General features: G+C 35.8%; 2 protein-coding genes across 2 annotated transcripts in view; one reads left to right on the top strand and one right to left on the bottom strand.

The window, feature by feature from the left end:
• Nucleotides 1-25,548, bottom strand: part of LOC133527942 (meckelin-like) — a 96,275-nt gene that overhangs the window by 36,377 nt on the left and 34,350 nt on the right. The window contains exons 16-21 of the mRNA XM_061865143.1: nucleotides 25,303-25,380; nucleotides 24,540-24,574; nucleotides 23,741-23,808; nucleotides 21,959-22,104; nucleotides 19,941-20,052; nucleotides 16,023-16,143 (exon numbers count right to left, since the gene is read on the bottom strand). Of these exons, the coding sequence (XP_061721127.1) occupies nucleotides 16,069-16,143; nucleotides 19,941-20,052; nucleotides 21,959-22,104; nucleotides 23,741-23,808; nucleotides 24,540-24,574; nucleotides 25,303-25,380 (514 nt within the window). The 3' untranslated portion in view covers nucleotides 16,023-16,068. The remainder of the gene's footprint in view (nucleotides 1-16,022; nucleotides 16,144-19,940; nucleotides 20,053-21,958; nucleotides 22,105-23,740; nucleotides 23,809-24,539; nucleotides 24,575-25,302; nucleotides 25,381-25,548) is intronic.
• LOC133527931 (chaoptin-like) lies at nucleotides 261-6,519 on the top strand. Its single transcript, XM_061865129.1, has 2 exons — nucleotides 261-818; nucleotides 1,686-6,519. The coding sequence occupies exons 1-2, from the start codon at nucleotides 815-817 to the stop codon at nucleotides 4,838-4,840; spliced, it is 3,159 nt and encodes a 1,052-aa protein (XP_061721113.1). The 5' UTR covers nucleotides 261-814; the 3' UTR covers nucleotides 4,841-6,519.

The raw sequence follows: 25,548 nt of genomic DNA, 5'->3' as shown, positions 1-25,548 counted from the left end.
CCTTATTCTAATGAAAATGAATTGGAGAACTATGTAGAACGTGTGCTCCATAATCCGACACCAGCGGTGGCAGTATCGTTCCATTTTTATCACCTGTCACTATGCCTGTCACTTTCGCACTTACATACTTGTTTGTAGAACGTACAGGCATGGTGACACGTGATAAACATGCGTCTGTGCTACGGCCACAGGTCTGCACCTGTCACATAATAAATGTGCGATTTCGAAACAGTGGAAATAATTCGTAAATTTTGGGGGGATTCAATCGAAATTTAATATTACAAGAATGCAATTCTACAAAATAATGCTTTAATTGCCTTAAAATTCAGATTTTAGGCACTAACCTGGTTTAGAGGTGTCGTCAGCTCCTCTTTCAGGCGGCGAGGGCCCCGGAGACCAGCTATATACTTTAAGCTCCAGTTTAGCTTATTGTGACGGAAGAGTAACTACGGAACCCTACACTTGGCCGGTTTTTACTTTTGCGTTGCTGACTGAATTTGTAAGTGTTAATTGTTTTACATATTATGCACGGCATTATTTATAATTGTATATAGGTATGCTTGTATCCGTTCTCATGTGTATGTTGCGGTTCCGTATCGGTTTCCTACGACTAAATGATAACGCCGAGATTAATGTGTATGTAAAAAAGGAAGCCACCAGTGCCATACCAACTGCCTACGATTCCGCATATATTGGTAATATGTTCCTTTAAAAATATAGAAAAACGCGAGAAACGGTTTAAAAGTATATTTTAATTAAAAATAATACAAATAGTGTCCTATATGCAGAAAACGTGTGAAGAGGCTTTTCAAAAATGGGTAAGTTCAAAGTATGTATTTCTATTCTATCCAAAGTAGCGCAAAATGTGGATTCCCACTCAGTTTCGTATTTTTAAGAAATGTTTAAGGTCCTGAACTCGGAGCTTGATGTATGAGGTATGGTCTCCAAAACTCATTAAGGAAAAAATAAAATGGCATTTAAATACAATAATACGTTTGACATTAGTGTCAAAAACTTCTTTTACAGTACATATGGGGCTACTTTATAGCACTAGTGCGAGAAGTAGCATATTACGTTACTGTGTCGAACATTTAAAGGGCCATATGTACTGTAAAACGTTGTACGATACATGTTCGAATTTCCTATTTTTCGCACTTGTATCGTAATGTACTATATTATGATATAGCGTTATACTAAGATTTTCTTGTGGACTTACTTAACATAATAAATTGACTAAAATGCCTATTTTGAAGCCTGTTAAAATGTACAGTTGTACACCCAGCTGTATAAGTACATACCCACTTTATGTATGAATGAATTCCAATTACAAAGTGGGTGTGCTCTTTTGCAGTAGTACCTAAAATGTACCCAAATCGTTAACTATGTTGTCCACAGGAAACATGCCAATTTTTCGAAACTTTTTTAGCCATTACCTGTTTATTTTGTTACCACGTTTGAAGTTTTCATAATTAGGTAGGTACTAGATATTATTTCACATTCTGCTATATGAGTCGCTGGTATAAATTAGAAGGCTACGATAAACTGACAGCCCACGCAAATAATTTCGATAAGAGAGTATTTAACATTGTAGTTAATGATACAATTGGTTATATTTAGTTTAGAAAGAAAATCAAAAAATAGCTAGCTTATTTTAATTACCTAAAATTATTATTATTTCATTTCAGATTACAAAATAGCGAAAAGGATCATATTTCTAATAACTCTTGTAGCAGCAAGTGAATTAGTCGACGGAGGCTGCGAGCTTAATGACTTAGAACGACGAGTTTGTGAAGCTGAACTATCCTGTTCATACGACTTTGAGCCAGGGTTAAATCTAGTCACAGACTGGTCCTGCATTCAGCACGACTACAATGATTATGCCTACGGTTTCAACGAAGACTACATTATCTACTTCAAAGCAGACAATATCGACGAAACACATTCTTTCAACCCATTCAACTTGATTTACCAACTAAACGAACGTATACATACCCTATCGATAACAAACGGAAAAATGAATTCGGTTCCAGGAGTATTTTTTTATTTAAACAAGGTAAAAACGATAGATCTTTCACAAAATACGATAGAATTGATAAATTTAGAAGCATTCTCGAAACTGATCAGCTTAAAAGTCCTTAATGTATCCTGCAATCAAATCGCGGATTTAGAAGATTATGAGAGAACTACTGTCGCTGGTGTCAGTCAAGTACATACAATAGATTTGAGTCATAATGCTATTAAAGCTATACCCGATAACTATTTCAGTCGATTTCCAAATCTACTTCACTTAAATCTATCCCACAATTATATCAAAAGTTTCGGTGAACATACATTTGAAGGCTTAATACATCTCCAAACACTGTACATCTCAGATAACGAACTAACTAAAATAGGTGTCGTTTTTGCAAGATTAACAAATATAAAAGAATTGTTGTTAGATCACAACTATTTAACAAACATAGAGACGAGCAATTTTAACAATATGTCCATGTTGGAAAAACTTAATTTAAGTTGGAATAATTTAGTTGGTTTTGAAGACACTACGTTTAATACAATGGTTGCATTAAGGAAATTGGATTTAAGCAGTAATAAAATTAATATTATTACAAAAAGTTTATTTCAGCATAATTTTAACCTACAATCACTGGATATCTCATTGAATATGATTTCTAAAATTGAACCGGCAGCATTTGAGGGAAAACACATTCTATATTTTAAAATTGATGATAATCCAATTTCAGGGTATTTGACCAAAAACACATTTCAAGGAATTTTCATAAGAAAACTTGATTTGAGTGGAGCTAACGTTACTGAGCTAGGTCCTGACCTATTTGAGGGGCAATTTGAATGTTTAAATTTTAGTAAAAATTCCATATCCAAAATACATAAAATGACATTTTTCAAACTCGAACTGTTAACAGATCTTGATCTCTCATACAACCAATTGCAAAATATAGAATTTGACACGTCGAATATGCAAAACCTCTCCTACTTTTATATCAACAATAATAAGATTAAAAAAATATCAAAAGATATATTTGTTTACTTAAAAAATGTACAAATTGTAGATTTATCTCATAACAGAATCGAGGAAGTTGAAATGCAGTCTTTTGAACACTTAAATAAATTAAAAATATTAAAGTTAAACAATAACCCTATTTTAACTGTAATACCTTCACAATTTTTTAAAGGACTAGTTTCATCTACTGTTCTCGATTTGTCTTATACTCATGCTAACACGATTAAAGACGGTGCACTTAATGGTATGAAGTCATTGAAAACATTTAACTCGTCATACAGTAATCTCATGGTTTTGGAAACAAATGCATTCAGTGGGTCTGGATCAATACAAGTTCTTGATTTATCGTACAACCAATTAGAAACCTATTCCTTAAACAATACCAATATAAAACTAGTGGAAGAAATATATTTACAGTATAATAAACTTCAATATATAACGGATAAAACCTTTCTGGATTTGAGTGATTTACGATTGCTGACCCTGAAAGGTAATAACTTAATCAAAATTGAAAATAATGCTTTTAGGAATCTGCGAAATCTTCTAAAGATAGATATATCTGCCAACCAAGAAGTGGTATTTAATTCATCTATGTTCTCTGGCTTACAATCACTATCGGTGGTTTTACTTTGTAATATTACATCTAGATTTAACTTAGGGGATATCGTGAATACTTCAATCGCAGGTTTTGATTTATCATTTTGTAATATAACTGACATTAATTATGTCTTAGTGAACCCGATTATTACGCTTGAAAGGTTGAAATTGGCTTCAAATAAAATTTCATCAATTAACAAATCATCATTCCAAAAGCTGCGGCAGCTTTCATGGATCGATGTAAGTTATAACCAAATCTCCATTATCCAACCAGGGTCTTTCAGTGATAATGAGGACCTTAGCGTTTTAGACTTAAGCTGTAACTTGCTGTCGTCGCTGATGTTTGGCGTTTTTGATGGATTGGTCAATTTAAACACTCTAGACTTGTCAAGTAACTTATTGCATAGTTTTAGTGCGAGCATATTTCACAATACACCTCGCGTGCGATTGGTGTATCTAGAAAATAATCTTATAGAGAATTTGGATTTTTATCAGTTTGCTAATGAAAATATAAGAGAAATTTATTTAGGAGGTAACCTTATACCTTGCGATAGCTTAACTAAATTGAAAAAGATATCTCACACTTTTGCTGTTAAAGCTAGGAATGAAATATATGACACAGAAAATGTTGACGGTATAACTTGTAAAGGTATTAATAACGATATGAATAAAACTCATCTTAACGATACGGCACTAACACCTATATCAACTGGTTATATGAATGAATTTCAATCAGCAGTAGAAACAATTCTAAACCGAAGTGAATCATACTCAATAGAAAAGTTTCTAGAAGTTTTAAATAAAACTGAAACTAAAAATAATGCATTTGTCGAAAAGTTAATGAATAGCAACCATCAGGTCACCGGAGGTATATACCGGATTTTAGAAAACATACAAGAATATTTAAAATCTCAAAATAGTGTATCGGTTGATTCTCATCCTCCACGTACTGATGATTTAGATGCCGTTAAAGAAGTCCATTTCAAGAAACAAATTATGTTTAAAGAAGATGAACATGATGCTCAGTCCAACGCAGACTTAAATTCGAAAGAGCTCAAATATCCATTATATTTCATCGCCACTTGCCTTGCTGTGCTTCTATGTATGGTAATCCTGTCATTTGTATTTTTATTCTTTCGGTTACGAAGTACGGGTAACTTAGCATATAACAATAATTTGTCATGTAGTAGTCAGCCTATTTCAAATATGATGGAAATGGAATAAATTTACATCGGTCGTTCATATATAAGTTTTCTATTTTATTAGTTTTACTGTACGAGTAGAAAATGTTTGCAAATATTTATATTTTATTTATCATACAAACATGATATGTACATACAATCATATTAATAGTGTGTCCTTAAGGGGATCATTAGTTAACAAATAAACCACATTTGTCATTTTAAACTTATACTGACATAAAAAAAATACATTGTAACTTACAATAGACTATAAATAAATTGTACCAAAATACACAAGTAATTATAGTATTTATTTCTCCGACAACGTAATGTACCATTAGCTGAAATGGTACATGTACAATCAATGGTACCTGGGTCAGAATTGTTTCCGTTGTCTTGTTTCTGACCACTCCGTCACGCTTGTATTGGTGTCTTCTGTCACATAAATACAAAAAGTCGAGTGCTATTGCATGTTTTTATGGCTGTAGATTATATTTTACTTCAAAAAAAAACATTACATACAAAAAGCTACACTCCGTCACATTTTTGGGGACAAAATACAAAACAACGAAAATAATTTTGACACAGCTACGTTTACGAGTACACGACTTTAATATTACAGGCTATGTTTGGTAAGTATCGAGTCATAGTCATAGTCAGCACGGACAATAATTGCACAATCACACAATCCACTTCTACATACATGTTACATAGATGTAACTATATATGTGTAGGCGTTAAATACAATAGTATTTTTTTAAATGCTGTTGTGTGCTGTCTAAAGTGGTACATATTTATATTTGACTCCGATATTCAATGTTATGGCTCCTCTACACGATGACCCAGCGCAGGCCAGTCCAAGGGACGCATTTATGCAGTAAGTGATATTGCTATCTCATTCCACCGCATAGCTGCGTCCCTTAGACTGACCTGCGCTGGGCCATCGTGTAGAGGAGCCCTACATTTTGAGTAGGTACTTAAACTGTACCAGTACCGGCCAATAAAATATCACCTCCATGTTTTTACGGTATAATTTTTTTTATGTTTATGATTGGCTTTCACCTCACAACTTAGGTAGTCTAGAAGTATTCCTTTATGCGACCGATGAGAAAAATTGGTCTCATATAATGGTTTTTAAGGAGGTTTTTTATTTTAATGTACGGTCAACTTTTTATTATTATACCTTTTTTAATTATATACTGAGTCTCCTATTGTAATGTACACAGTATTTCATTGCACTACTAAAAAATATGCGCCTACCACTTTATGTGCGGCAAAGTATGCGTAATGTGTAAATTGCGTAATCCGTTGATGGCTTATCAGGCGATTACGCCTGATGAAATGCTACATGCAAAGTTCAATGATTTGTTTTTGCTATCATAAAAGGTATAGCGCTTATTTTTACATGTTCATGCGACCAGCTGATGTTCTTACCACCGCGATATAACCGGCTGACGATTTTTTTTAAGTAACAACAGTATCTGAACTATCATTTGAGAAAGTATCAAACGGGAGGCAATGTTTTTTTTTTATTGTTTTACGTGTTTCGCTGGCTGCCATTCTTCAACCCACCAACGGAGCGGCAGCTGACGTCCACGAGGGTGCATCATACCTAGCCGTTAACCACAGCACGAGTTTTCAACCGGGAGGCGATTGGTCATGGAAATTGTTCCTGGCTCGCGGTCTAATAGCTTCATAACCGGCATCATAAATCGTGAAAAGTTTTAACACGTTCACTGCGGGTTGAGTCAAATCCGCCTCAATCTCGACTTTACGCTGGTGCGGGGCTAAAAGTTCGTGTTATCTCTCTGGTGCGGGAACTGCTGCCGTTTAACTACAAGGCGTACGACAGAGTCAAATATACATTTCTTTATGTTTTCCAAAGCCGAACTCGTTGGTACAAAAAAAACGTTTGAGGTCTTAATAAGCCTCAACCGCACTAGATATATTTTATTTTCACTCAGTGCGGGTTGAGGTTTATTAATGTCTCAAGAAAGTGACCTCAAGGCCGCACTGAGCGGGACGCGGGCGGCGCGGGAGTTGACCGCTTCACGTTAGTGCGGCCATAGTTATCGATATTGAACCACGCGTGTTTTACGTAAATAATAGGTATAACCTAAAAACGACAACGATCGTGACCGTTGGATAGGTTAAAATAACGTACATTTGTACACACGTAACCGAGACATTCATTTAATTTAAATACTAAAATTTAGTCTTAAATTTAATCCTAGACTTTGTTAACTTTCTAACAAAATTTTAATACAATTTGAGAGATTGCAGAAAACTGAAATAATTTGACGATGGTAAGAGTATAATACATTTTATGGCCCGCATAGCATGTAGAAAGAAGTGGTTTACTTATTTGCACAGGCTTGCAGTTTGTATGTTTGATAGTTCAGAAGTTGTTTGTAAAAATGTGTGAATTCCCTCCTTATAGTGTCATCCACTGGGCCGCTAACCTTACTGGGATTCGAACTCGAAATAATAAATACAGGGTGTAACAAAAATGGTGGGGATCCGTTTAAGGGCATATTCGGTATCGTGTTCTGATCAGGAAAAAGTAGAAAAAAAAATTTTTGACGCGAAAAATTTTTGGACTGTGCATGGAGGGTTGGCCGACTCGGACGACCTGCCCCATAGAAAAAAATTTTTATGCCCTTAAACGGATCCCCACTATTTTTGTTACACCCTGTATAGCATAAATGCATTAGATTAACTTAAAATGGCGTCTGAAATATTGTATCGAAGATGGTCGATGAGATGATGATCATCGATAGTTTAGCGATAACTGCCATTCCCTTCACTAGACTTAGATAAAATTTAGTGCGTTTTGAGGCCTAAAAGACCTTAAAGATTCTTTAGGTATTTTTTCTTTAACCAAAGGTCAGAACCAAAGGCGAAGCTAAGGGTATTTTAAGCATTTAGTGAGGAATGTATAGCACATAACAAAAAACACCTATTCCGAGTAAAGGCAAAGTTATGAAGAATTTAATTACCTACTTAAATTCGAGGTCGATTAGGCCTCACCCGCACTGAAAAAGAGCTTAGGTTTGGGCTGATTCGATCTCAACCGCACCAGTTGAAAGTTCTTTAAGATTTGTCCCGCAGTGAACGTGTTAAAGTAATCCTAATATAATGACGATCGGTCTGGCCTAGTGGATAGTGATCCTCTAGTAACTTTTAGACTGCTTTTAGAGTTGCCCTCGTACTACTATAATTGGGCGAGTGTCCTTGTATATCCCTTTTTCCTTTCTTTTCCCCTTTCCTTTTCCCTTTTTATACTTTTTTCTTTCAAAGCTGTAGTCCGAACTGCTTAGGGAATCAGTATCATCAGAGCTAGATTGTATCGACTCGCTCGAGTAGAAAAGGGAAGACACCGACCATCCGAAATACTCCTGTATTGCATTTTCCATTTTCTTTTTTAGTGTCCGCCGATCTCTATAATTCAACCGGAGTACCTTGTTGAGTATAACATTTAATATTGCCTTAGTCTCGTCGATGATTGAAGATTCGTTCATTACGCCATACTTTTTTAACTCGATAGTATAGTCGTAGAGTAAAAAACTCGATTCGGGAGAGAAAATCGAATCCATGGCGTGTATAAACTTGACTCGATGACGTAATTTAACTTCTAAATCTTTTCTATATTGTTCGATTTCATATTTTATATCATCTTCACGCTCTCTTGACAATTTTCTAAGTCCTTTAGCTAATTTCGTAGTGTAGGTATATCCCATATCTCTTAGACATCGGGACAATATTTTAACATAATTCGCCAGTCGTCTTTCATCAGTGGTCGGAAAATTAAGTAAAGTATCGAATAAGAATCTTAGAAAGGACCCAAATATGCCCGTAGTCCGAAATATTCTATAATCCGATGCATTATGAACTAATAGTTTATAAGAACTTGTGATATCTAAAGTAACTGATAAACTGACGTATAGACAAATGACAAACGAAAGACAAACGTGTATAGGCGAGAACCACATAGTTACTCTTTTTTAAGTAAAGCCATAGCCATGTAAATGGAGAGCCTATTTCACGGCTTGAAAATAATTAATAAGAATAATTTTGATGTTACGGTATTTAAACTACAAGGCCAGCGCTAGTGCTCAGTGGGCGAATCAATATACCTACTGGAATGATTTTATCCTGTGACTGATTGTATATGAAAATATTATATTTATAGTTAGGATTCAGATATATTAAATTTAGCCCAGTAAAGATAAGGAATCGCATAACATTTTAATAAAGTCAAAGCCACTAAACGCAAGTAGCGAAAAGTAAGAAGCGTATGAACTCGGAAAAAAACAATAGTCAATGTGTAAACAGGCCCCAATGTGAAGGCCAGCCACAGTCACCCGTGTGCCACACTTACTTTTTTGTATGCAACACATTGACATCAACCTATTTTCAGGTTTTTTTTTTTGCCTTAACCCAATGGTGTGGACGTATTGTTTTTTGAGGACCGCTTTGGCCTAGTGGGTAGTGACCCTGCCTACGAAGCTGATGGTCCCGGGTTCAAATCCTGGTAAGGGCATGTATTTGTGTGATGAGCATGGATATTTGTTCCTGAGTCATGGGTGTTTTCTATGTATTTAAGTATTTATAAATATTTATATATTATATATATCGTTGTCTAAGTACCCTCAACACAAGCCTTATTGAGCTTACTGTGGGACTTAGTCAATTTGTGTAATAATGTCCTATAAAAAAAAAAACTGTTGGGTAGGTCTTTTAAAACGAATAAGGGTCTTCTACAATCATCTTTTGATGAAGTGAATCGTTTCTGAAATAATCGCTTCGAAAAAAAACTTTGTCCCTCCCCTCATACTATTAAACCAGGACCAAAAATATGGTAAAAATCGTTAAATAAAAGCTAATAAAATACTTTAATTGAAAAATATAGCGAACATGATAGGTCCAGCCATTTTTGAGTATTTGCAAAAAGTCTTCTGTTCTTAGTAAATAGTCGTAAGTACGAGTAAAACGCTGCGAAGGGTCCCCTTATGCTTGTAATGAACAGTCGAGGAAATTGATTCTTTAGCAGGTTGTGGTTCACTTTACACTGGAAAGCTCATTTCATAAGTATGTACAACCAAATTTACTTGAACCGCAAATTGCTAAAGAATCAATTTCCTCGACCGTACATGATACTATTTGGTTACACGCTCACGCAAGTAATAAAACATCTTCATAAAAATCCTACTGAAATATTTTTTCTAACTAGTTAGTTACGCCCGTAAACACATAATGATGTTTTGTTGGATTCTTCGATGTTTGCAGTCTCCTCCCCTCCACTACAGCATTCTGTCAGCATGTCTTGTGAGTTGACAGGTGACAATAACACTAGGCCCTACTCATAGTGTTGTGTTCTTGCCGGTAACGTTGCCAGAGTTTAACGAGGGTGCGGAGCGTTAGGGTGGCAACGCATGTGGCACCTCTGGAGTTGCAGGCGTACATAGGCTACGGAGACTGTTTACCATAAGGCGGGCCGTATGCTTGTTTACCACGAGTATAGCATAAAAACAGTTCTACCGTCAAAGTTAACTCTGCAACAACTTTGAAGTGACAAATTGTGGAAGTACTAACACAATTAAATTATTTTTATAATACAAAGAGATAAAACGTTTCTCCACTTGTAACTATTTTCCATTCTCCATAATTTCTTAGTATGTTATTGACACAATGAAAAACTAAGTTTATAGATTTTCCTTTTTTTCGAAATTAGCAATAAAGATCCAAAAGCGACACCTATAAACCTAGAATATGCTGAAGCGATCGACATTAACAGCGATGACAGATTTAACTTATTTGTGACTATAAATATATAATTATTGTATATAATATAGGTATTCAATATATTTGTTATTCTATTACTTCAATTTTTTATTTAATTTTATTCATTGTCGCCCTCTTTTATATTTTTTTTGACTTTCCTCTAGTCTATTGTACTCAGTGCTATATTTGTCTACCATTCTTCATCAACTCTCATCTACTCAAAAGTTAACTGGAAGAAATCCCTTAAAGGTTTAAGTGCGCCTATTTACTGCTTATCCTGTGCCATATTTATATTTTGTATTTTGTACAATAAAGAGTTTATACATACATACATACATACATACATACATTGAAATCAAAGTGATTTGTTAAGATTTACATAGTTAGTGGAAACCATTTTCTCCCGAAATGGGATTCCATAGAAAAAATACCGTTATTTCGTTAGATTCCAAAAGCTATTCTTCCCCCTTAAAGGTGGTTGTATGTAATGGGCAGTATAATTTTGAATACTGGGCACTATTTCCGTTATTAGCACATATAGCTAAAAAAAACCCTAGCAATATGGTTTTTATAAAAAAATATACGTTCATATTTCTTGCCAGCCAACTATTATGGCCAAGCTATCTGTAGATTAGGGCCAGTATTAACAATTCAGCTAAGCTGTGGAATGAACTGTCGCCTGCGGTATTTCCGGACCAATACGACCTTCAAACCTTCAAGAAAAGAGCGTACTCCCATCTTAAAGGCCGGCAACGCACTTACAACGCCTCTGGTGTTGCAGGTGTCCATGGGCGGCGGTAATCGCTTACCATCAGGTGATACGTCTGCTCGTTTGCCTCCTCTACCGTAAAAAAAAATCAATTTCAATTATTTATTTGTGTCGAATCAAGACAGATCCATATAGTGTTAACGTACATCGAATATTAAAATTAATTGGTGTTAGTGACATAGAATTTACAAATAACTTGGCACACACACATGGCACATTAAGACAACACAAAAAGTAGTAAGTGTAATAAAATAAATAAAATAAAAATCTAGGAAATCTAGATGCACCATTTCTCAGCATCTGTGGCTGCCACATGCAGACTATTCCAATGCTTAAGTAATGGTGCATCTATCTCACCTGCCAATTAACATATTGTGATTTTAACTTAGATATCCATTAAAAACTACTTTAGCGTCATGGTGTCATAACGTATATGGAATGTAAAATAAATATTATTTAGAGTTATTACACATATTGTAAAAAATAGAAAGCTTGAGTTATTTATTTACTGTAAAAGTTTTTTCTTCTCAGGCAACTTTTTTCAGGATCTATATTGTAAAAAGTAAATCATCAATCTCATTTAATTTGCTTTATTAGACTGCAACTATTCATAGACAAAAATATAAAGATGTTAGAATAGTTTTAGATGCAACAATTTACAATTTCCCTAGTGCGCAAAATGTTAGGTCAATAAACAAGACCAAGTGCGAGTAGTTCGAAAAACTCGCGCGGCTAGAAGATGTTGATGTCAACTTTAGCCAGTCTTCTCCGAGACCACGGGGACAACGCCATCCTCGAAACGTCGGAGGTAAATTTAGATTAAGTCCCGTTTGTATTAGTTAATAATTTACAACGAGTTGTTAATTTATTTTACAGTACATAATTATGATGTTACTTTACCGCCCTAGTGCGATAAACACTTAGTACATTACCTTATTTGGATAAAACTCTCTCTGCATTCTAAATAAATATCATTAATTTCATATTTAGCTTCGTCAAGTCAAAGCAAAACAACAACAAAAAAAACTTTTTATTTACAGGCTCTTCTTTGAAAGCACATTGATATTCCGCTTAATTTGGATTTTTGTCCTATTTAGATGATACTTCTTTTAAGACCTCGGTTATTGAATCAAGTTTTATCAGAACAGTACTACCTTTGGGCCTTTCCAAGTTTTATACTCTTTAATAGCCCTCCTTAACCTCCTTTCAAGCTCTTGCCGGTCCCGGGAACGCAATTGACGAACCCTTTTCATTATTACGTCGTTCAACAGCTTCTTCGTATCATCTGAGATATACACATTTTCCTTTTTTCCATACTCTTTGAGCTTTTTAATGTAATTTTGAAAAAAAATATTTTGATCCGGCTCAAATATCGCATCCATCGCTTTTAAAAACTTGATACGAAGTGGCATTTCATCTTGCAAATCTTCTTTGTACTCCTGTAATATATCTCTTATATCAAAATCACGCATACGTGACAGTTTCCTTAGTTTCGTGGAGAGTTTTTTTGGATAAGCATATTTAATTTCGTCTAAACTTTTGGATAACAGGATAATATACTTTGATAATTTTAACTTAGGGTAGTCTTTCAATGTTCCGAAAAACTGACTCAGAAATGTTTGAAATATCTTTTGAGATCTCAATGCTGGAACATCTGTCTCTTCGCTGGTAGTCTCGTACGATGAACTGTCAGTTTGCACATAATCAAAATAAAATAACAGCGTAATACATACACACGTAGCTAACAAACGCATGGTTTTCTTTTCGTATCGTATTTATAAGTTAATATTGAAAGTAATTTCACGGCTTGAAAGTAATAATTGCAAATATTTTTATTATAGCTGTAGATGCTAAAGGGTTTAGGGGTCTGTAGACACAGCCCGCCATTTTTGTTTTCCTTTCTTGGCCCAAGTTTCAAAGCTGTAGTCAGAGGTGCTTAGGTCTTTTACTTTTCGTTCACTACTAGAGCTTGAAGGTTTACGTGTACGACGATGATGAGAAGATGAGTCACATGATTCTTCTGATTCGAGTGAGCTGAGTTCTACTGACACTGAGTCTGAAGATAATGATAGTGAGGAATATTCTTTAATTGCTTTTTTCATTAACGATTTGAGAGTGTTACGATCGTGCTTGCTTAACTTACGAACTCTATTGTCTATCATTTTTAATAATTCATCTGTTTCATCTTTGATGACTACCTTGCGTAATGTCCCAAATTCCCCTAACTCATAAATATAATCACCGAACCTAACATTATCTGCCGTCCAAAAAATCGAGTTCATGGCATTTAAAAATTTAGTTCGATGAGGCCGTTCGTACTCTAATTCAGATTTGTACTCTTCCATTTTCTTTTTTATTTCATCTTCATTTTTACGAGAAAGTTTTCTTATTTTGTTGGCAAATTTCCTTGTATAATAGTATTTCATCCTCTTTACACATTTATATAACTGCTGTAAATATTTTTTTCGTCTTTTGTGACCTTCACCGCTTAGTTCTGGGTCTCTAAAGTTGACCAAAGTAAAAAGATAATTCGCTAAGAATACATCGAATACACCGCTTGTTCTCATAACTTTTTCAGACTCCTTATTTTTATTTTTAGCATTCAAAAATGCCTCGAACATGTCGTCAGTTCTCATGGCTGTTTCCGATTCTCCATTTTTACTTGTCGCATTTAAAAATGCCTCGAATATGTCGTCAGTTCTCAAGTCTGTTTCTGATTCTCCATCTTGATTTGTCGCATTTAAAAATGCCTTGAATATGTCTTCTATTCTTATTGCTGTTTCCGATTTTTCATCTTTATTTGTTGCATTTAAAAACGGATTGAATGTATTGTCAGATCTCAAGGCCGTTTCTGATTCTCCATCTTGATTTGTCACATTGAATATGTTGTCAATTCTCATCGTGGTTTCCGATGTTCCATCTTTATTTGTTGTATTTAAAAATGCCTTGAATATGTTGTCAGTTCTCATCGTTGTTTCCGATGTCTCATCTTTATTTGTTGCATTTATACTAGTAATATTTATACTTGAAATTGTATTAGTGTGGAAACAAATGGAAACAGTAATTATAAGGTAAATAGCCACTGACCGCATGCTTACTGTTTCAAGTTATTACGTATTAGAATATGAAACTAATTTCACGGTTTTTAAAAAACCGTTTTTTATTACTATATAAAGTGACTAAATTAAAACTCAAACCTGTGTTTTATAGGTAGTTTTTGTTATATGTCAATATCTCAAGACTCGAAGCTGTATAGATAGTGTTTACTTTAGAATATTCCAATACTTTCAGTTTCTGAATCAGATTACTCTTAACTTTCGTAATTTAAGAGCCAATCAATTCTTCATAATAAATATTTAGCATACAGAACGAAATTTCAAAACCGAACGAGGACTAAAAATAATCTGATATCAACTTACATACAATTAAAGCCAAAAAGTTAAAGAAGCGTCGGTTTGACTTATAGGTATTTCAGGCGACCAATAAGACGGGCTCGTTCTTTGCCCAGAAGAGAGGTGTGGGCTACAACCGCGAAAATTGTAGTTCGCAAATTGCGGACACCTTTTTCTATTACTGTAAATTATGCCTTTATTGGAGTAAATGAGAAAGACCCCCGCAATTTGCGAATTTCGGTTTTCGCGGTAGGCCTTATGTTCAGAGGGGGAATTTCGCCAACATGGGAGTTTTCCGGGGCAGGTGATTTTAGGGTTTTTTTAAATATATTTTAACTATCTATTTTAGTTATATCTAGTTGTACCTTGTTTAGGTATTTGTCTGTTTAAAATGTTATAATCCGTAAATTGTAATTTCTGGACATAAGTATTTTTAATCCAAAGGGATCATTGAACAAAATCGGTTGTACAAAATTAAATTCAATTTACTACCAGTAAAGATTTAACTATATTGCCTATAATACTCCTCATAAGCCAACATCAGTTTCATTATCACGTCATTTCTGACAGTACTTCTTTGTTTATCCAACACATGAAATATATTTCTGAACACCAACTTAGTTTGACGGTTCATGAGACGCTTCCCTTCCCGGTCCTTCGCGTAACCTTGGAGATAGTAAATATACGCGTGAAGTTTAATCTCATACTTCCAAGTAAACAACGAGTTTATAGCTCGAAAAAACTCCATTCTTCTTGGTTTTTCTTCAAGAGTGTCATTAATTAAACCAATTACTTTTTCCTTTATAATTGACGCTGTTTTTCTAGACAGTATTTTAGACTTCTTTGCCAATCGTTTTACAAAGTATCTCAGGAAGGATTCACAAGAACGTCGTCGGCTCGCTGACCCCTTTAAGTTGCGTCCTAACATACTGAACAACCCACCTATCTTACGAGGTGGGAGTTTATTTAATATTGCCTCATATATATCTAGGGTAAAATTGAAAAAGGGACCTTCAGCTGGATGAGGCACTCTTGGTTTTGGTGTCCTAAGTGTATAAAATACCTGTTTCTCCGGAGTAAAGTGGAACCATTCCCTGCTATCAAAATATCTAATAACTTTAATAGATTCTTCCGTAGTATTTTGCACTCTTAACTCACATTTCGATATATCGCTGCAATTCTTATTTTCGTAACTCGACGTCAACTCGTCGAATGCGATTATTTCAATGCAATTGAGCAGAACAGCAGAAAGTACGACAATCATTTTAGATTCCACTCACCGTATAATGTGCTTTCTCGAAAGAGGTTCTTAAGATGATTGTTTCGCTACAGTATGTCTTCAATACCGATGTGTTGTTTAAGATTCTTGTCACCGAACCACGCTCGCAACTGCTTCGCTATCTGAAAGACAATATACTTAAATGAAATTAAGCGTTATAAGACAAAAAATACCTACACATTTCAAGTGTTAACCCATTGAACGCTACGCCTATTGTGTGCGGCGCGTTAACGTGAACCTTGTAATGCATGAAGGTTGATTAAAAGTAAAAAATAAAATAAATATTATAGCGACATTCTTACACAAATTGACTAAGTAACACGGTAAGCCAAGAAGGCTTGTGTTGTGGGTACTCAGACAACGATACATATAATATACAAATACGTAAATACATAGAAAACATCCATGAATCAGGAACAAATATCTGTGCTCATCACACAAATAATAAATAAATAAATAAATAAATATTATAGGACATTATTACACAAATTGACTAAGTCCCACAGTAAGCTCAATAAGGCTTGTAACACAAATACATGCCTTTACCGGGATTCGAATGAAGTCGATGGTCCTGGGTTCGAATCCAGGACCATTGGCTTCACAGACAAGGCCACTACCCACTAAGCCAGACCGGTCGTCAAAGCAGCCAGCCAGCCAGGCCAGCCAGCCAGGCCAGGCCAGTCGGTCGGTGATTGGGCTGGAACCGCGCGCGTCAGACTTCGGCAGTCAAAGGGTTAAACTTTACCGCACACTGTTACTTGTAAAGTATTAAATTATTATAATATGTCATAATGATAATGATAATTCAGCCTATATACGTCCCACTGCCGGGCACAGGCCTACTCTCATGCGCGAGAGGGTTTGAGCTATAGTCCGTACGCTGACCCAATGCGGGTTGGAGACTTCAAATACACCTTTGAATTTCTTCGTGGATGCATGCAGGTTTCCTCATGATAGTTTCCTTCACCGAAAAGCTAGTGGTACGTATCAAATGATATTCCGTACATAAGTTCCGAAAAACTCATTGGTACGAGCCAGGATTTGAACCTACGACCTCCGGATTGAAAGTCGGACGTCAGATCAGGGCTACCCCCGCTTATATGTCAGGGAATTAATCATTAATCATTCTTAAATTACTTAGCACTATTCACTTAAACTCTTGGGTGAAAGAAAAATTTGTGAAATAACTATATGGTCGATTCTAATACGATACATGCGATAGGCGATAATGGGCGCCCAAGCGCCCATCCCTTAAAAGTTAAGGGTCCTCAGCAAGCTTAGTTTACGCTCTCATTTTAAACCGACTAGTAGATTGCTCTGAAACTTTGTACTTATAATAGGATAAGTATATCTAGAGCTGTAATTACTAATTAGTTACCTTAAGGTACCATAATTAAAAAATACAGCGAATTTAAATTTTAGAGTTACATAAACTAATTACAGGCATAAATATACCGCATGTTATTTTATGTACAAAGTTTCAATACAATCCATCACGTTTTAAAATGACAACGAAACTCTGTTTGTATGGGTGAAATTAAGTCGAGCTTGCCGGGAACTCTTTAAAAATGGTGTCCATTACGGTTGAATTCATGGCGCCTATTGTGTGATGGCACCGGTGCCATTGCTCCGCTCGCGCCACCAATACCACCATAGGGCCACCCCTGGAGGCCTAGACAAGATAGACACGGATTTTTTTTATTTAACACCACATTGAAAAATGTTTACAGGCAATGCTACAAAACATTACAAGCCTTAGAATTAGACGAAAGTAGGCACAAATGAATGTTTACATGTAAGATATAAAAACTTTTAAAATTATGGTGCTAAAAAGGAGCGAACCTCAGCATGTGTTGCAGCAGGCTTACCCACTACAACGCTGGTTTTCAGGCCGACCCTTCGTACAATACGAATTTGCTTGCTGCTTGTCGGAAACTGTATGGCTAAGACTATTTTAGTTTGTGTAGAAAATAATCTAGGTATGCATATATAATTATGTTTATGTTTGTGGATATATTTATAAGATTATATACTGTATCTAACATATAGATGATCTATAGAAAACGACAATTGAAACTTAAACAATATATGGAAATAGTCACGTGGCTTAACGTGGCATCTGTCATCCTGATACATTTATACTTTTTTGGTGTTTGTCATTGTACAATTGTCATCTTGATTAGGCGGTTGAATCAACTTTTTTTGTCAGAAAAATTTGGCATACTTTGACTAAAAGAGATAAAAAAAAAAAATCGGCCAAGAGCATGTTGGGCCACGCTCAGTGTAGGGTTCCGTAGTTACTCTTCCGTCACAATAAGCTAAACTGGAGCTTAAAGTATAGTAAATTGTTAACCAAGGGATGAAACGAGTAGGTCCATGAAACTTTTATATAATATAGAATATAAATTGGTACATTTTTGAAAAAAAAATGGTGTGTGTACCATGAGCCAAACTTGAGATCCATGTACAAATGAATTTGATTCATACTTCTTTATCCCCACCTTTTTCAAATCGGGCACAAGCAGCGGTCCGATCGCAAGCCATTGTTTATTAATAATGCAAGGCTCTTAGTGGGTGTTCAATGAATAGTACGCACCAAAGAGCCAATACATATTAATTTCGCAATGTTCCTTCTGGAGTAGGTCCATGAAACTTTTGTATCATGTAGAATATAAACTGGTTCATTTTTGAAAAAAAAATGGTGTGGTACCATGAGCCAAACTTGATATACAGGTTGATTCTTTTTTTATTTTTGTTTTTTTTTACAAGAATTTCAATGGTTAGGGGGTTAATATTTTTTTGGCACATAGCTTTTAGTCTTATTAATATTTGTACGAAATTTGAAATTCGTCACTTTCATAGTTTAGGAAAAAATAATTAAAACAGTTTTGGGGTTAATCGGGTGTTTTTCACCCCCAGGGGGTAACAGAGGGATGAAACTTTGTGCAGAGTATAACCTCCCCAAAAGGCATCGTTTGATTACAGTTTCGGCCCAAAATCGCTGGGGGCAATTTTTCCTAGGCTATCCTGCTACACCCTTTGCATAATCAGTACCTAATTAAATTAAGTCTTTTTACTATGAAGGGAAAACTTTTTGCGATAACTCAAAAACAGCTAAACTGATCATATCTGCTATAGTTTTCATTTAATGTCTTTCTTAAGCTCTACTTCCACGATTTTTTTCATATTTTTTGGACCTATGGTTCAAAAGTTAGAGGGGGGGGGGACACATTATTTTCTTCTTTCGGAGCGATTATCTCCGAATATATTCACTTTATCAAAAAATGTTTCTTGAAAACCCCTATTTGTTTTGAATGACCTTTCCAACGATACCCTACACTCTAGGGTTGAAACGAAAAAAAAATTTCACCCCCACTTTACGTGTAGGGGAGGTACCCTAAAAAAAATTCAATTTTTAGATTTTATTGTACGACTTTGTCGGCTTTATTGATTTATATATCCATGCCAAATTTCAGCTTTCTAGCACTAACGACCACGGAGCAAAGCCTCGGACAGACAGACAGACAGACAGACGGACATGGCGAAACTATAAGGGTTCCGTTTTATGCCATTTGGCTACGGAACCCTAAAAACACATTTTATGTATTTTTTTTCTTATTGTATAAACAGATAAACAAGCTACGTAATGCAATATTTGTATGAACACTTTTGTATGAAAATAAGGGACCAGTGTACGAACCACTGGGTCACCCAACTTTTTTTATAAAGATTTGATTTGTATTTTTATTTTTGCCAGATCTGGCATTATATACTAAGGATCTTGTTTCATTTTCACCATGTTAAAATTTACAAATATTGAACTAATAACTTGCAAAAGACAAGAAAAAGTTGATTCACCCAGAGAAGGTCCAGCAAGGGGCGGGCAGCCCACAAAATACGGGATGGTGGTTCAATTCACCTGCCACACTGCCAGAGTGGCTAAGGCGGCCAGCAGCCAGTCTTTAGTGGCTAGCAGGATGCAGCCAAACAACATGGCGTCCAGTGTCGCCAACGTCCATTCTTCACCCCACCTATGGAAGGACAATACATGTTAAATTCATAAGAAGGGCGTTTAAAGGACAAACCCAACTTGGTGTTTTTCATAAAAAAATGTCCTCTTAAAAATGTTTCCTATAGACCGCGGGCCAGGAGCATATTTCGTCAGTCATCGCCTCCCGGCTGATACTTTCTCAAGTGATAGATGCTGTTTTAAATTTAAAAAATAACCGTCAGCCGGTTTTATCGCGGTGGAAAGACCGTCAGCTAATCACATGAACATGTAAAGAATACGCGCCTTACCACTTTATGTCCGCAGAGTATGCGTAATGTGTAAATTGCTTAATTCGTTTATTTATAGTAATTTATTTGAAACGCCTGGTGGAATGCTACATGCAAAGTTTAATGATTTTGTTATTACTACCATAAAAAAGGAAAGCGCTTATTTTTTAACATGCTCATGCGACCGGCTGACGTTCTTACCACCGCAATGCAACTGGCTGACGATTTTTTTAACTAACATCTGAAGATGTTGATGTCAACTTTAGCCGACTCTTCTCTGAGACCACGAGGACAACGCAGTCCTCGAAACGTCGGGGGTAAATTTAAAACTCAGTACGCGATTAAGTCCCGTTTCTATGATCTAATAATCTGTAAAAATAGTGAAAGTTTAGATCAATGTGTTTTATAAAACTTTATTAAATAACTTTAAATATGTCTACAGTATGGGGTTCTTCAAAAAAGGAGTGTACAGGTTTTTAAAGGGTCGGCAACGCACATGTAACACATCTGGAGTTGCAGGCGTCCATAGGCTGCGGTTACTGCTTACCATCAGGCGGGCCGTATGCTTGTTTGCCACCGTCGTGGTATAAAAAAAATAGTCTGTAAGAGACAATGAACTTTGTAACATAATTTATGGCTAGACTAAGTATTATACAATCACAATATCGTAAATTATAGATTAGTAAGGAAAGTCTTCTTTCACGATTAATTGTAATTATGTAACAGTTGTAACACCACTGTTCTGCTAATCGTATCTCGTTCTCCAATATATCTACCTCGTTGACCATACGCTACAACATAATTTAACGAGAAAGATTTACACAGATTAAAGACCCTTCTATATTGGCGGAAAAGGGGAGGAGGGGATATTATAGCCCCGGGGCTCGTTCAGGCCGTTATAAAACCTACAATGGCCATCCTGACATTGACCTTCCCGATATATTGTAGGTGATTAAAGGTCACATTAAGAGTCCCTGGCAAGCTTGGCCGAATTTCACCTTCCTATAGAAACGGAGTTTCTTTCTCATTTTAAAACTACGTGTTGGATTGTAATGAATCTTTGTACATACAATGACATGAGGTATATCTAGGGCTGCGATTATGTATTATAATTTTGTAATTATGTGCAAATACAAAGCAATCTAGCTAGTCGTTTTAAAATGAGAGCGTAACTACGTTTGTATGGAGAACCGAGCTTGCTAAGAACCCTCAAAAGCTAGAGTCCATTTAAGCTAATTTTGCAACGATATGAATAGAACAAGTGAGGCAGTATCATTAGAAACGTCATATTTCCATAGAAATTTGAAATTAATAATGGAATTGCCTCACTTTACCATTGCAAATGCTACACATAGTTATATTAGTACTGCTTAACAGAAGCTTCTCATAGAATGCTGGAGTAAATAGTTATTTGTGTAGCAAAACTACATAGTTTTGTTCAGTCCAGTTCCACGTCCAGCTGAGACCATCTAGAGCCTGATGACACCAATACCTACCAACTGAGAGCGAAATCATACAGCAGATCATACAGCAGTGCACAGGTGTTGGTAGCCTCTCGAGGTACCAGTTCCACGTCTAGTAGTCGCTTTAGTACTGTCCTCCCGCTGCCAACCCAGCTGAGACCATCTAGAGCCTGATGACATAAATAATGGTACCTACCAACTGACGGCGAAACACGAAGGCATGCTGTCGGGATCATACAGCAGTGCACTAGTGTTGCCAGCCTCTCGAGCTACGAGTTCCACGTCCAGTAGTCGCTCCAGTACTGTCCTCTCGCTGGCAACCCAGCTGAGACCATCTAGAGCCTGGTGACATCATTAAGAAAATTAACGGTTAATATACTCGTAAAATATCTCATAATCACAAGATATCTATCTTTTAACACCGGTCACCTATTCGATTTTTGTTATACCTATTTTTATGACTATGACCTGACTTATTCTTATTGAGGTTTAATTTTTGAACCACTTTTTTCTGAGAAAGAAATTCGCTCAGTATGACCTAAATAAGATTATCATCTACCCGCGACTATATCTCCGTAAAATGATTTCCGTAATAAAAACTACCCTACGTCCTTTCCCGGGACACAGGCTATTTCCATACCAAATTTCAAGCAGTCAAGCATGAAAAGATGAAACATATTACACAGTAGAGATTTACCTAGCGGTAAATATATACATTACATTACGGTAAATAAGTGAAGACCGGTCTGGCCTGGTTGGTAGTGACCCTGCCTATGGGGCCGATGGTCCCGGGTTCAAATCCTGGTAAGGGCATTTATTCTGGAACTTGGGACTGTGGGACTTACTGTGGAGCTTAATGTCCTACTACATTTATTTATTTTATTACATATATGATTGAGTTGTAAATATACAAAATAGCGAAGTATTCTTCGCACACAATCTACTTACAAAAACATTGCAGACGGTAAGTAGCAATTAAAGGAAAGGAAACATGGAACCAGTGTCACTGCGGACGCATCACTAATGCGTCTGTCTGTCTGTCCGTGTGTCACAGCCTATTTGCTCCGAAACTACTGGACCAATTTAGTTGAAATACTATACAATTACATTATACTATATCAATGCAGACGGTTGAAGTAGTTAGCTATAATAACCAAAATTAATTCTAAATAGAGCAAGATCTTAGAAATTATTTTATTTCCATTCTTGGTATAATGGAAGCATTACTTAAAATTGTTTTATCCTTCTTGCCCTTGGCTCCAAGTTAGACCCTAATCATAAATAAAGCTAAGAAGTAAAACTTTATTAAACGAAATTACCTTAGAATTTTCAGAACAAAAAAACTAGATTCAGTTTAATAAAATAGTATTTAAAGCAAATCTCTTAGATTAAACTCAAAGAAAAGGGTTTTTACCTAAGTATATTGCTTTAATTAAAACGAGTAATTTCAAGCAAAGTTCAGCAAATTTCTGTAGTGGTACTACGAGCATTTTTAAAGATTTAAGGCGTTTGACGCATAGGTAGTTAAGTACTACTTAGATACGAGATACGACGTAAAAACGGATTAGTTTCCAAAAATATAACCAAAGACAAAGACACATATAACTCCGAATAAGATATTTTAATGTCTAAGAAAAAAAGTGCTGTGACAGAATCGGACAGACAGACGGACATGACGAATCTATAAGGGTTCCGTTTTTTGCCATTTGGCTACGGAACCCTAAAAACATGCCTCAATAAATTAAGAAGAAATTAAGTTCGAATAGATGGCGATATACCTTTGGCCTATACTCGACTAGATGGCGACACCGTAGCCAAGAGTTTTAGTCCTGTGTCGAAAGGTGAGATTTAGTTGACTCCGCAATTTACTTTGACAATACCACTATAGTAAATTGTCTTTGATGTAACTAAGATGAGATTTATATTATTATGTTAATTTTTTAAGTAGGTACAACAATATATCAATTTCATATTTTACCCGCTCAAAAAACGCAGCTAAAAACCTCGAGAGAAGCGCCTGTCTCGTCTCGTGTTCGTCCATAGCTCCTAGGATCAGAAAAAAACATGATCTATATATAATAAATCATAAACATGATGGCCGCGTAGCCCACGTGTCTTTCAATTAATCGTGGCTTTCAATTGACAATTCCAACCTTCAGATCCCGGAGTTTAATAGTGTTAGTGTTAGTACAGTCAAGTGCAAAAATATGTAACGAAAGAATCGTCTCATAAATATTTAATAAATATGGTACTACGCTCTTATTACACTGGAATAAGATGCTATGGGACATATTTTTGAGTAAGATGTGTACACCCATATTTTTACACTTGACTGGACGCATATACACATTTCGGACACATATTATGTTAGTAATAACTTATATTAGGTGTGTTAGTGTAGAAAGTATAATTACAATTAGAATGCACAATTGCACATGTAAAGACATCAAGTGAGTGAGGACAGAGCTGTCCAGCCTCTCAGCGATCACCTTCAGGAGAGTGTTGTTATTATTATTCGGAGATCAAACAGCTGTTAATATGTAAATAATTTCAGTGCTTTAGACAAACTTAAAAAAGGCGTTGAAAGATTAAATTAAGGGTTAAATCTCAAAAAAAAAATTCGGAATTGGGAAATACCGGTTTTCTGGGAAGAGAATTATACCTAAGGAAGTACCTAATTAAAAAGTTTTTTCTTTAAGTATATTATTTCTGAATAATTTAATCAAACCATAATTTGATGTGATATATTATTTATTACATAAATAAATAAAACTTACCCAGGCCAGAGGTCGCCAGCTGCTTGTAAACATTCCTAAAAACAATCACAACTTTTACTTAACCCAGGTATTGGCTGTAGTATTTCTCCTATGTATTTTTATGTCACTATATGATATTATCATATTAGTTATTACTGTTAATGTATTGACTTGTAAAAGAGCCCTTGAGGCCTAATTGCAGTTTTTTTTTTTAATTTTTGTTGATACTTACTTTTGGTGCGCTGTTTCATCCGTTACTATGGATGCTGTATACATAATAGTGAGTGTGTGTGTGTGTGTATTTTTTTTTTATTACGAAAAGGTAAGCATTTGACCACAATCTCACCTGATGGAAAGTGCCGATGCAGTCTAGGATGGAACATGCTTACCTAAAAGATGTCTATTCACTCTCGATTTAAAAAGGTCCAAGTTATAGTGGACTGGGAATAGATTTGCAGGAAGTGAATTCCACTCCTTAGCCGTTCGCATGATAAAGCTGGATGCGTAGCGTTTAGTGCAAATCAGTGGTAAAGTAACGACGTAAGGGTGAAACGCAAGTCCGCGTCTAGTCCCACGGTGGCAGAACGGAGATGGGGGGATAAGATTATGTAATCCCATCGCACACTCCGCGAAATGTATCCTGTAGAATACCGATAAACAGGCTACCTTTCTACGGTGTTCTAGGCTCTGCAGTCTAGCCTCTACCAATCTCCCATCCCCAATAAGCTTCCTGTGTATGAAGTCAAACGCTGTTAAATGGACTGGTGATGAAGAAGTTACCAACCTGAGTTGTGGCGCGCACACGACCCGACACGCCTCCAGCGGGCCCGACATGGTCTTGGCATCCGGGGACCCATTATTTCTGCCAACAATATTGTAATTTTAAAATTTATTTATACCGCACCGTAAAACATTGTGAGGTTTGTGAGCTATAGACCTCGCCACAATCGAGGCGAATCTATTCGGGTAAATAAAATTTACCCGAATAGATAAAGAAAATCCATAAAAACACTTTTGGCATTGTATACTA

The sequence above is a fragment of the Cydia pomonella genome, chromosome 18, assembly GCF_033807575.1.
Source record: "Cydia pomonella isolate Wapato2018A chromosome 18, ilCydPomo1, whole genome shotgun sequence".
NCBI classification, from domain to species: Eukaryota; Metazoa; Arthropoda; class Insecta; order Lepidoptera; family Tortricidae; genus Cydia; species Cydia pomonella.
This window is presented reverse-complemented; position numbering and strand designations above follow the sequence as displayed.